This window comes from Mercurialis annua, linkage group LG7 (assembly GCF_937616625.2).
Source record: "Mercurialis annua linkage group LG7, ddMerAnnu1.2, whole genome shotgun sequence".
NCBI classification, from domain to species: domain Eukaryota; kingdom Viridiplantae; phylum Streptophyta; class Magnoliopsida; order Malpighiales; family Euphorbiaceae; genus Mercurialis; species Mercurialis annua.
The window spans coordinates 38,748,258-38,761,884 of NC_065576.1; the positions used below are offsets into that span (position 1 = coordinate 38,748,258).

Genomic DNA, 13,627 nt, shown 5'->3' on the forward strand with positions numbered 1-13,627 from the left:
AGTGTCTTATTCTAATTGACAAAATTAACATAACTACTTCCTCCGGTCCATAATATTTGTCGCATTTGAGAAATTTTTTTAGTCCATAATATTTGTCATGTTATAATATCAAAAGAGTATTAATTGCTATTTTTCCATGTTTGCCCCCCATTAATTTATTGAAATAATACAACAAATATATGAAAATGGTAGTCATAAATATAAACAAATTTCAATGTAGGGTTAACTTAGTAAAAGTGTTTACAAATTAAGACATATTAATTATTTTCTTAGTTCTTGTGCCAAAGCCAAATGCGACAAATATTATAGACCGGAGGGAGTATAATTTTTTCCTTTAATTTTTCATATTTACCCTCATTTAAAATCATGTATTTTATGGAAAAATGGTGAATATTTAATGAAAATTTGACTAATATACTAATAGCATTAATTAGCTCTATTATTAATAAAAGGGTATACAAATAACTCTTTATATCATTTACTCCCTCCGTTCTTTTTTAGTTGTCCATTTAGCCAATATTGCACATAACAAGATAGTGCTTCTTTTGTCTTAATTTATAAAGAAAAATACTAATATAAACCTATTAGTTAATAATTACCTTTTAAATTAAAACTTAGAGTCATTTATTAGGGATGGATAAACTTGGAAGATAAGTAGCTAATATCACATGAGATTTCTAAATGAACAACTATTTGTAGACAAATAAAATTGGCTAAATGGACAACTAAAAAAAACGGAGGAAATATTAGTTTGTATTGATTATTTTAATTTAGTTATTTTATTAATTAGAGTGGGACAGAAAGAGTACTATATAAATTTAATGAACTATCAAGCATTTGCGTATTTTTTTAATGCGTATAAGTCACGCATCCTAGGTCGAAAGTGAAAGTGTTCAATCATAATCTCGCTGCACGCCGCATATAGTTATAATCAATGGCTCAGATTAAAAAAGAAAAAAAAAATACTAGCACAGAAAAACAGTAAGCGGAGCCCACGCGAATTAATATAAAGTGGGAAGAAAAGTGGTGTTTCCATGCACGTGACACGTTGAACTTCTAAGTCAAATCAAAACCACTTTATCGTTAGTGGACGTTATTATGAAACTTGTAATATTTCTCTCTTTATTTTATTAGTTTTACACAAAATCTTTTCATTAATTATCATATAGCCCCACTAAAAGGCTTTATAGTCATAATATGCCCTTCCTATCCTATGGAGTAAAATCTTTTCAATGGGGTTGTCTATTATTAATATTTTTGTGTTTCTGAAAAATAACAAATAAATTTTTATAAACAAATAATAATATAAATAAAGTACTTATGAAAAGATATTTACAGTCATAAATTAAAATATAACACAAATTTGAGTTCCTGGATATCATATTTTTTGAATTAGTTTCCATATTACAATTTACATAAACTGAATTTTTATATTTTTAACTTTTACGGATATTAAGTTCCTTTGTTAATAATAGTGTAAACAATGTCAAGTCATATTCAAAAAAATTATTCGAGAGATTTATTTTCAATAAAAGTAAAAATATAGGGGCCTAATTCAAAAATTAAATGTAATAAAATGTACTATTGAAAATAAATCTTAGTCGTACTAACGGTGTATGAATTACACACTTCATTTTCGTAACAAAGAGACCTAATATTTATAAAAAATAAAAGAGGAGCCCTCAATTTTGATAAATAAAAGTAGAGGAATTAAATTTAAAAAAGTTATAAAGATCCAAATATATATTCTACCATAAGTTAATGTTACTTTCGAGCTTTTTAACTCTAACTACATGGTTGTCACATTATATTATTTGAAAAGTATCATGTGACATTGAGTATTTTTTTATCACTAGTCAAATATAAGACTATACATTGGAAAATGATAATATAATCCTTTGGTGCCACAATTTTTTTTTAATTCACATTCACGCGATTATCATATGTTTTTCTTTTCCTTTGAAATACTATGTGTATTGTGGTGTTGAATTTTATATCTATAGTATATTAATGATGCTTATGCTAAAAAAATGTGATTTTTCTCAATCTCCGAAATTTACAATCCTATTTATGTTTAGTAATTAAATAAATATTTTTCCTTTAAGTTATCCAATCCTTTAATTTCATTTCAACAAATTATAATATTTGTTTAAATTTAGTGTTTAGCCTAAAATAAGCCCATTGATCATTGTAAACTACATATCATGTAAAATTATTATTACTATTATTAGTATAATTTAATGCTTGTGGGAAGTGGAACATTTAAATTTATTTAATAATATTTCAATAATTTTAATTATAATTTTGTAAGTATTAGTTTGAATCGTTTATGGATGTAGAGAACTTAATACCTTTACTAAATCTGTAAAAGTTATACGGATCCGAAAATCAAATATTAAAAAAATTATCTATGTTTTTTTTATTTTTTTAACATTTATATCTAAATAAAAATCTAACTATAAATAAATTATAAATGAGAAGTTGATGACTATTAAATATTATAAAATATATCTTAGAATGGAATCCAACTAATTTTTTAATACTTTAAACAAATAAATATATTGTTAAAAAATTAACTATATAAAAAGTTAAAGAAAATAGATTGAGTTTGTTTATTTTCAATAATATTAAATTGTTATTTTGATTAGCATAATTTAAAAAGTCATTTATAAATATATTGGTGCAATTTATAATCATTTTCATTTAAAAAGTTTGACATTATCGTCAAAAGATTTAACTTTAATTTTCATACTTTTATAAATTTTTATTAGAGATATGTTATGTCAAATGAGCCCGATTTTATTGTCCTAAAATTCGAAACAAAGAGTGTAATCGAAGAGTTTAGCTACTCGGGTTCGACCTCACCGGTTTAATTTTATGACTAAAAAAGACTCATTTTCATTTTAACATTAAAAAATACTTTGCATTTTGTGTGATATATTATGAATTAAGGGAGTTGAAAACAAGATAACCAAAAACCCATAATTTTGTTTACTTTTTTGTTTATTATTATTTTCTCCATCTCTTCTATTCTGTTCTATTTTTAGCAACTCTCTATCTGTACCTGCAAAACAACAAAATCAAGAACCTGAAAAAACAAACTATAAACAAGGTACATTTTTTAATTATTACCAAATTTTGACCTGTTACTTTCCATTTTATTTAAATTTTTGAATTATAAGCTGTGCCAATCTTCAGTTTCAGTTACATTTCACCATTTTTTTAATGATGGGTAGCTGTTAAAATTGTTAAATTCTTGATTTGGTGCCACCTTTATTACTCTCTGCAATTAATGCATTTTCTCTTGCTCTTGACTATTTTATATCTTTTGTAACCATTTTTTTGGGTTGAATAACAGGGCTTTGTGGATGTATCTGCAGCTTATATAACGTTATGATTCTGAAGTTTATGTTATAAAAGATAGAATCTTTTTGGATACCCTTTAGCTATGATATCAGGATTTTTGAATGTTTTAGTGATTTAAAGTTTGATTCTTTGATATAAGTTGAGGATCAATTGCTGCTAAAAATTGTGGGTTCAAGTTGTTTTTGGTGTTAAATTAATGGAGGGTAGGATTTGATGGATTGGAGAAATGGAGTTTTTTATTTATACATTTTGAGCTAAGTGTTTGAGAAGATGGATGTAAAAGAAGATACTGATTCACAAGAGAGGCCGCCGTCGCCTTATGCGGAGTTGCAGCATATATCGGAGGAGGCGTTCAAAATGGCTGGGGAGGCATTGCATAATGCCTACACAGGTAATGGTCAATCCCCTCAGCCAATGCCACCGTTGCACCGGCGTAGTCAAAGTGAAGTTTTGAGCCCGGGGCATAGACGGACTAGTAGTTTTCATAGGTTTAAAACTCAGATGCAAAAGGCGTGGGGATGGGGTGGAAATAATAAAGAACCGTGTTACAGTTTCAACCCGGAGGTTTTGGCTAATCAGAAACGTCAGTGGTATCAGCTTCATTCCAAAACTCTGGTAATTTATCCATCTGTTTGCACCTTTCGAGTTTTATTGTTCTTTATTTAGAGGATTTGCACCTCTTTTGATGAGAATCCTGTTTAATGGATAAACTTCTCCCCATATCTCCACGTTTTCCTTGCTTCTCTCTGGTTTTCGCTTGAACATTGTGAAAGGTTAATGAGAATGTTATAGATCATATCGTTTCATCTCTAGTTATTTTTTCTGTCCTGCAAGTTGATTGACTTGATTCTTGGAATTCCCATTTTAAGAAATTATTGTCAAGATAGTTAGAGGACTTGGTTAATTTTGTAGTTTGTTTCAGTGTGGTGCTAATATGTGATTTTGCAAATTGATGGTGATATTTTTGTTCTTGTGGTTCCAAAGATAATATGGCTGCTTGTTTTTAGTTGTGACATTTTATGAATGCTATTATATATTTTTTTGGTTACTTCATGCTTTATAAATTATCCTTTAAATGAGATCAGATGACTATAAATGAATAACATGATGATCTTGTTATAGGACATTAAAAAGTTAAAGGATCCCACCTCACTTTTTGAACAATTTGTTATCATGGGGCTTCATCACGATGCCAATCTTGAGGCTGTAGAGGATGTATTTGCAAGAAGGAAGAAATGGGAGTTCGAGGTAGCAAAATCTGATATGATAGCTTATAGAACTCGGCAGAGTCGGGGACCTACATATCCTTCAATGGAACCCCAGGTGATGATTAATTCAAGAAAGCTCATTCTAATCTCAACTAATATAATCAAATCTTTCAATTTTTGTCTAGAATTACAAAATGGGGTTGCGAATTCTCTTCACAATTCTACATATTAAATTGTTCGGCTTTGCAGTTCATATATGCTGCTATTTCCATATAGATGATGTTACCTATAAGGCTATGAGGTTCAAGGAAGCTCATTCAAATTTCATTCTAATATAATCAAATGTTTCAATTTCTTTCTAGTATTATAAGATGTGGAGTGAATTCTTTTTACGATTCATTTCCTGCATTGCGTGCCACCCTCCCTGCGAACATCCTGAACATTGGCAATAGATGATTTAATATTGATTTCTTGAGTTAGGGGATTTTTATTTTTAGGCATTTCCCATGATAGTAATTGATTTCTATATTTTCATTAATTCCTGTTCCGTTAGATATTTGCTGAATTGCAACGTTTTTCTCTTTGACCGCAGATACTTTTCAAATATCCACCTGGGAAGAGATTGCCTATGCGCCTAAAGGATTTAGGCTCCTTCTGCTTTCCTGAAGGTGTCAAGGTTTGATGTCTCTCATCTTCTTGGGTTTCCTAGACCAGTTATTAAGTTGTGTGAAAACTGAGAAAAGTGTTCGGCTTAGTCAGTCCTCATTTTAAGTTTTTAAAGTCACCCTACATTCTATGGGTTAGTTAGAATTACTTTCAGAGTACACTCTCATTTGTGTCAGAAAATTATTTTTTTGAATTGAAAATAATTCCAGATATTCCATTCAGTTTATTTTTCAGTTCAATAACATAATTGGTGTCTTATTCTGGTCATGTAGCGCTGGATTTTTGACTGGGAACTTATCAAAAATATGCTTCATACTCCCATTAGGAATAGACGAGAAATGAAGTTCTATAGGTTTAGTACACTTCAATTTGCAAAGTTTTGTGCGGGAACTTGGGCCACATATATGAAGTTAAAACAGTGTTACTTTTATGTAGATACTATGTTGAGAGCCGTTGTTGAAGTCTACTTGCATTCCATTTAATTGTGTTTCTTTACCATTCTTTTTCTTTCTCTCTCCCTCTCCAATTTAAGAGGAGAAATCAACATTTCTTATTTGTTTTGAGGTTACAACCTTTAGTTCTAGCTATAGCCAAATCTGTTATATTTTCATGCAAAATAAGATGTCCCAAATGAGCGTGCAAACATGCAAACTGTTGCCATATTGCTAATGCAATGGGATTTAAAGAAAGTAACATCAAAATTCCAGTTGGTTGTTCATAACAGCTGATATTCTCTACTAAGGCAAATCTGTTAATTTCAGCTGATGTGCCAGTCTGCTGGAAAAAAAATGAGTCATTTTCCTCGGTCATCTTTATGTCTCTTCTCTCTTGTTTTCTGCTAGTTGCTAGTGGCAACCTCGTGTAGTTTTAAAATTTCTCATATGCTGTCATCATATAATAGTAATCAAAATATTTCATGTTTGAATGATGACAATAATATAGTGAGTGATTATATGTTTTTATCATTTATTTCATTAAGGTGAGGAAACAATTTTTTTTTTTTTGCATGTACATGTTAGTTAGCTTTCACTTTTTCCTTTTCTTTTGCTCTCAAGAACTTGAGTTATGCAGTTAGAGTCTGCATTGTGATTTCTTTACTGTGGTATGCTTGATATACTCTGTTGTATTTCAGGTTCTAATCATCAATAACTGATCTATGTTTGGGTTGTCATTGTACAGACTCGCTTATTGGAGAGGACACCATCCTTAAGTGAGCTAAATGAAATTGTATACGGACAGGTATATGAAAGTAATATCACTTTTTTTTCTACCCTGTGGAAGCTGGTTCCAGCTTGTTTCCTGTGCAATTGCTATTTTATTTCTTTTTTATTTCTCATAAAATGGTTGAAGCTTGAATTTCTATAATGGGTACTAAATTTTCTTTCTCATGAATTTTTAACTAAGTCGATTTGCATGTGAAACACACTTTGGTTTTATCTTACTCCCAACGCATAATGAGTATTGGTGTTTTCTTAACTTTAACTTTAATTTAGCTTCCAGTGAAGACATAACATTTTCAGCATTGCATACTATCTGCAGGATCATAATGGAAGGGATGATCTAGCATTCATATTTTCACTTAAGGTAAACTCTCTTTTTGTTTCTTTATACTATTAGTATTGCACTTTTGTAGAAAGCTTGTTATTTGGATTTGCCAATATTCCTCCCAAATGAATAAATTTACAATCAATTTGCTTAATATGATCCATTCGATTTATGAATTTAAGATGATTTGAGTGATGCTTCCATCTTAGGTTAGTAGGAGCTATGTTAATGCAGTTTGCGCATGTTTATTTGTAAGGATTCATTTACTGTTGCCAATTATGCTGCTTGAGCGACGCCTGAATTTTTGGCTAACTTTCCGCATCTTTCAGGCCTTCTCTCTTTTATTTTTGTTCAAATATCTACTGTCAGACTTTTTATTCAAGGGTTCTTACTTTTTTTCTCCGTTTTTAAATGGCATTCCTTGTTTCTTACAAAAACAAGCGTCAGACAAAAAGATGCATTCCTTGGTTCTTACTTTTTTTCACACTGAAAACTTGCTTTCGTTCGACTTGCAACTCTTGTGAAGTGCTCATACAATTTATCTGACATACAAGAAACTGTAGATGATTATATATGTATTTTGTTCTCTTAATCAGGTGGCAGATAATGATACTCTTTACGGGGTTTGCTTACATGTAACAGAAATTGTTCAAAGACCGCCTGGTATTTTAGGCCACACCTCACCTGTTCGACAGTCAACTCGCCGCTGTGGCCGCTTTTTGGTTTCTGCGCCTCGCTGCTACTGTGTGCTTACTAGAGTTCCTTTCTTTGAGTTACACTATGAGATGTTGAACAGGTGACTTTAATTTCCCTTGACCTGGAAATGTCAGCATGGATTCAGTACAATTTACTAGAATTTTACTTACTTGAATGCAGTATCATTGCACAGGAGCGATTGAATCGAATAACACAGTTTGTTAATGAAGTGTCACTGAGTGTTGTCCCTTTATTATCCAAACCGCATGATCAAATGAATATGAATGTTGACTACCCTGATAAGCAGTGTGGTTTTGATTGGACAGCCTCTGCAATACCCGTTGATAATGCATTGGCACTTACTGCTGCTGCTGCTGGAATTATATCAGATGATGAAGTCCAAATAACATCACCAAAGATATGGGAATCTCATTCTCCTGAAAGTTGTACTGCTAGTGAGGCTTCAGATTTGAGTCAAGTGAGGGAAGTGGACAAGGATGGTAGGAAAAATATGCAATATTCTGATGATTGTGCTTCTGAATCATCAGAAGCTCGCTCTGATGCTTTAGAAAGGATTGATGGGAGCTATGAAAATGGACAAGCCTCTCCAGATATCATGACACTTAACGGCTTTCGGAGCCAAGGATTGGAGCGTATAGGAAGTTATGATACTTTATTCAGGTAATAACTTTGCTGTTTAATTATAACAAATTTAAAATCTACTGATGCAGAATTTGTTGTTTTTGTCCATAGTTAGATATACTTGCAATTCTGGTTTAATTAACGTGACTCTGTAAAGTTTTATTAAAATGTACTTTCTTTTCTTTCACTAGATGTCAATTAAAATTCATGCTCACGACCTTTTGCACTATTCAGTATACTTCTAAGGTATAGTTTCAGTAATATATTATTGCCTTTTGGCAGTCCAGTTAGAAGCATGGGATTAGATGATGAGGATGATGAACTTTTTGCATATCGCGAAAAAGATTTTGATGATGGCTTAGTAATGGAATGGGCAAAGGTCAGTTTATGATCATTTCCTTTTTCTATACATAACTATTTTGCACAGTGATGTCTTCTTAACTACCACTAAATCATTTTTCCTGTTTGGACTCTTGGACAGGAAAACAAAAATGAGTTGCTTCAAATAGTTTGCGGTTATCATTCTTTGCCTCTTCCCCAACGAGGAAGTAAAATAGTCTTTCAGCCTCATGAACACTTGCAAGCTATTTGGTATAGGCGGCCTTCAGTTTCCGACTTCAAATTTCCTGAAAATTTTCTAACTTCTTTAGAAGCTCCTGAGGTATTTCATTCTTTATTAGTCATTCTTAACCTGAAACTCTTGATTAATGCATCTGCTTACTACTACTAATACTAATACTGGTAAAGGTCAAAGGGAAGTTAGCTGCAGCCGAGGAAGCTCTTGCTCTATCAATATGGACAACTGCAACCATATGTCGAGTTCTATCACTTGAAACTGTAATGTTCTTATTAAGCAAAGTTGTTTTTGATCTGTGTTTTAGTAGTTTACTTCTTCAAGTAACTTTAAGGCGAGGGAATTTATGTTGCATATGAATTGTTGTGCATTCTGTGTGAAGTCTTGAATGTTGTTCGTACATGCAGCTCTGTTTGTTTAATTGAACATGTGGATTTTTGTTAATGTGTATGGCTACCCTGTTATGTTGTTTATACTTCTTCTATGCGTGAACAAAGTTTAAATACCATGAAAAATTGGATTAATTTTTAGTTCCTTGTACCTTAATGATAAAATTTATATCTCATTTCATTTCATCTCATCTCTTTTTCTTAAAAAATCGTTCCTACGTCTGCATATGGAACTAACATATATTATTGAGGTCTGACTCTCGGTTCTTCCAGATTTTGGCACTTGTCACAGGAGTATTACTGGAAAAACAAGTGGTTGTTGTATGCCCAAACCTGGTAATTGTTACTTTTTATCAGATATAACCGTCTATTTTTTTTTAATTTTATTGTCAGTTCCGTTTTGACAATTCTTATTGGCTACAAATAGTACTTTGAATAGGCTTTTGGCTGAATTAAATTTCAATTGATGCAGGGTGTCCTATCTGCTGTGGTACTATCTCTTGGTCCCATGATTCGCCCATTTCAGTGGCAGAGTTTATTTCTTCCGGTAAGTCAGATAGTAGTCCATATACATCGGTGATTTATTTCAGAAACATCTTTGATTTAGCTAAAATTTTGATACGGAGCTCTTGATCTTGATCAGAATAGATTATGTCATGGTTCTGAACCAGCACAACATATACTTATGATATCTGATATCTCCTCCTTGTGACCATTAGCAACTAAACTCTGTTACTCTGCCACAGGTTCTGCCAGGGAGGATGCTTGATTTTCTTGACGCTCCAGTTCCCTTTATTGTGAGTTTTATCATTTTACCTCCGGTTGACAAAACATATCATGCAGTTATCATATCTTTTTATACGTTACGAAATCCAACCCAGGAGGATAGTTTTATGAGATTCTGCAACTTTTCACTTTATTCGAAGCATTGTTGGAGAATTTCTTCATCATTGTAATATAGGTTCATAAATTTTGCAGGTTGGCATACAGCAAAAACCAGAAGACTGGAAGATGAAAACATTTAATCTTGTCCATGTGAATGTGCTCAAGGATCAGGTATTTTAGGCTCATGAAAGAAGTTTTAATACTCATTTATCTTCCCTTTGTCTTTTTTACAAACTTTTTCCTTTTCGTATTTAGTCCTTGACATGGACCTAAAATATTTTATCCAATCCATGTTCTTTTGGTTTATTCTTGGTCGCATAAAACTGATATTAGTGTTTATTATATCAAATAACCATTTTTTCGCACAGCTTTTAAATTTATGTTGGTCTACACATAGTACATTGTTTCTCATAATAAACTAAAAAGCTGACGGTTGCCTATATTATATTCTTAATTTTGAATTTACAGGTGAAAATGTGTCACTTGCCAGCACTTCCGCGGTATAAAGAACTTGTTTCTGAACTTGCGCCACTTCATTGTAGATTATCATATCAAAGCTCGATAGCCAAAAAGCATCCTGTATATAGATGCAATGAAGTACAGGTGTTACTCATAGCTCTACACAAATGCAAAAAGTCTGTCTGTGTAGCAGATTGTCCTATGTATTGCTTCTGATTCTGTTATCAGTACCTTTGCTGATAGTTTTTTCTCAGGCGGAAGCTGCAAGCCAATTTTTGAACATCATGAGGCGGTATTTGGAATCTATTTGTTCGGAATTGAGGTTCCACACGATAACTAATGTACAATCAAACAGCGACAGGGTTAGAAAACTGAAATTGTTATTTTCATTTTATTTCTGTTATGTAAAATTCCTAGCTGTGCATACTTTATTTAAACATGAATTTTATCTTTTATTTTCTGCAGGTATGTTTACTTCTGAAAGATAGCTTTATCGATTCCTTTCCTAGCAGGGACCGGCCATTTATTAAGGTGATCATACATTTGACTTATGTTTTGTATCGGTGTTCTTGACACTAAATCAACACGTTCATTAATTCGAAGTATTTATCCTTACTCAATAGTGTTTGAAATGCTTATGCATCATACAATGGGGTTTGCAGATATTCGTAGACACACAACTATTTGCTGTTCTATCAGACCAACGACTGTCGAGCTTCGAGAATGATAGACCGTAAATTAATCCCTTTATTAGTTTAATGCATCCAATCAGAATTCGGAAAAGCTAATTATAGACTAAGTGAATGCAGTGGGAGAATAGCGGCTTCTGCAACGGTGTTTGATTCAAGCAATGAGTGATCTGATATAGAGTGAAGGCTGCAGAAAAGAAATTTGTAGTATAGGAATAGCAATAATTGGAGGATGCCTAACACTAATGATTATAGGTCTTATTGAACAAAAGAAAAGGCAGATGAAATGCATCATAATCCCATTATTTTATGGGGATTTTGGTCTTAGGCTTCAAGCTTTTGTAAATGTCAGCAGCATAATACTCGAAGATGGTAAAACTCTTTGAATGCAATAATTAGCATCAGCATTAATGATTATACCCCAAGTTACTTAAAAATATTCAATCTTTTTGATTTTTTTATTTATGGTTGAATTTTTAATTTCGTAAATTGTGATAAAATTTTGATAATTATATTCCAATTGTAGTCTACTTGTCCATTTAGGATTTCAAGATGACTTTAGCTATTATTTTCCAAGTTTATCTCTTCTTAATAAATGACTATAACTTAATTTACAAAACATTTATTAAAATGTAAGGCTATATTAGTATTTGCTCTTATAGTTTAAGACAAAAACCCACTTTCTTAATATGTGCAATTTTGGCTAAATGGACAAATAAATAAAAATGGAGGGAGTAATTTTTTTAATTGAAAGATACTTATCAAAATTAAACAATAATTGATGAAATTAAAAAAATTCAGCATTAAATAAAAACATAGAAAATAACTGCTCTTTTTAAGGCAACGTTTGGATTGATAGGTTTTTTAAAATCCATTTGTTTTAAAAATTTTAATGTATGAATTAAACATAAATTCTTGGATCTATAAGGGTCTTTTTAGAATAATAAAAATTTACAACAATTCACTTTTCTTTAAAATTGATGAATTTGCAACTTTCTCAGCGGGAAATCAAATGAAAAATTTTCAAAATCTATATATTTTTATAACTTTTCAACGTATAAATTACACAAAATCCATAAATTTTACTTTTAAATTCTCTCGATTCAAACAGTGTCTAATATATATATATTTATTGGTCAAAATTGAAAAATGGATTATAATTAATGAATTGAAAAGATATAGTTGACATAAATAAAAGAAATTGATATAGTTGATATTCTTTGATTAGACCATATAATGCATTTAACTCCATATTGAATGTAAATAAAATAGTACTTTTATAATTAATTTTGTTTATAAAAAGCTAAAATTTCAAAACCAATTAGTTTATTAGATTCAATTTGTACTAGAAGTAAAAAAAGAATTAGTTTCAAAACCAAACTGATACCGGCCTAGAAATGTCTAAATCCCAGGCTCCACCTAATGAATTTGGGTCGCCCATGACATCTCGTGGACGCCCTGATCTTAGTCCTCCCCAAGTCGACATATTGACATCGCCTATTACTATGACACACATCGCCCTTTAGACGACATATCAGATTGTTGTGGTCATCTCCATTATTCCACTATCCTAAATAGACGGAGAACGTGGCCTCAACCTAACAAAGATTGTGGCCAAGACCCACGATCTCCTAGAGAATAATTGGTCATGAGAGACCCTATAAATGGAGGCATATCTATACTTGAGGAGGTAATCATTTTTAAAATCCCAAATACTAATACATTAATTTACCTACCAGAAAACTCTTACTGACTTAAGCATCGGAGCTGTTTTCAGGAAACCTAGTCTTAAGTCCTTTGAGCTTATTCTGTTACTTGTGTAGGATATACTAAAGAGGCGACCTTGGAAGTTTTGACCTGTATCATTTGGTGCAGTGAGTGTGGAACTTATTGTTTCATTGTTCTTTTCAGATTTCTTTTTTACAGTTTGTAATCCAACAGTGGATCCCCCGGAGAAGATCCACCGCAAATTATTGACGGGACAACGGCAGAAGGGCCACTGGCACTGAATCTGTTTCCCCCAGGAAGTGAAGAGGGAGAGACAAACGACCCACAACCGACCAGACGAGTAGATCCACCAGAAGGAGTTCCGACGGGAGTACTAACAGATGAATCCATCAGTAATCAGGCCATGTTCAAACCATTCCTGGAAATCACCAGTCTCCTTAAGGACATCAAGCAAACGGTATCACAACAGTCTCAAGGATCGGCGCCTGAGAAACATCCAGTCTAGAAGTCAGCAACTCTATTAGATAAAGGAAATGAGCCAATCTATGTCGAAGAAATCCCAGAATTCAGCAAAAAAGCAGAGTGCACCAATACCCATACCAGACGACGATCACTGGATGGGAGAACAACTTAGTCCTAAAAGAGAAGAAGAGCACCTAGAAGCAAAGGTATGCTGGGTCATGAGTAGACTAGGGATAAGATGTGAAGATGTTGACATCTCTTTGCGCAACGACTCACCCTTGGCGGATTTTATCATTTCTCATGAGTTTCCCGCGAAAA

General features: G+C 32.2%; 1 protein-coding gene across 1 annotated transcript; it reads left to right on the plus strand.

The window, feature by feature from the left end:
• Positions 1-2,977: 2,977 nt before the first annotated feature.
• Positions 2,978-11,536, plus strand: LOC126657431 (uncharacterized). The gene is made up of 19 exons (XM_050352115.2): positions 2,978-3,112; positions 3,359-3,981; positions 4,489-4,689; positions 5,167-5,250; positions 6,420-6,479; positions 6,780-6,824; positions 7,382-7,581; positions 7,662-8,162; positions 8,406-8,502; positions 8,605-8,784; positions 8,871-8,960; positions 9,360-9,422; positions 9,559-9,633; positions 9,833-9,883; positions 10,065-10,142; positions 10,440-10,574; positions 10,685-10,792; positions 10,896-10,961; positions 11,093-11,536. Exons 2-19 carry the CDS (start codon positions 3,637-3,639, stop codon positions 11,165-11,167), a joined length of 2,454 nt encoding a protein of 817 aa, XP_050208072.1. The 5' UTR covers positions 2,978-3,112; positions 3,359-3,636; the 3' UTR covers positions 11,168-11,536.
• The last annotated feature ends 2,091 nt before the right edge of the window (positions 11,537-13,627 follow it).

Bases quoted from the DNA above. Each gene is read 5' to 3' on its own strand.
- LOC126657431 (XM_050352115.2), top strand. From the start codon at position 3,637: ATGGATGTAAAAGAAGATACTGATTCACAAGAGAGGCCGCCGTCGCCT. The intron at 5,251-6,419 runs GTTTGATGTCTC...GTCATTGTACAG, and splicing joins GCTTTCCTGAAGGTGTCAAG to ACTCGCTTATTGGAGAGGAC. The intron at 8,163-8,405 runs GTAATAACTTTG...GCCTTTTGGCAG, and splicing joins AGTTATGATACTTTATTCAG to TCCAGTTAGAAGCATGGGAT.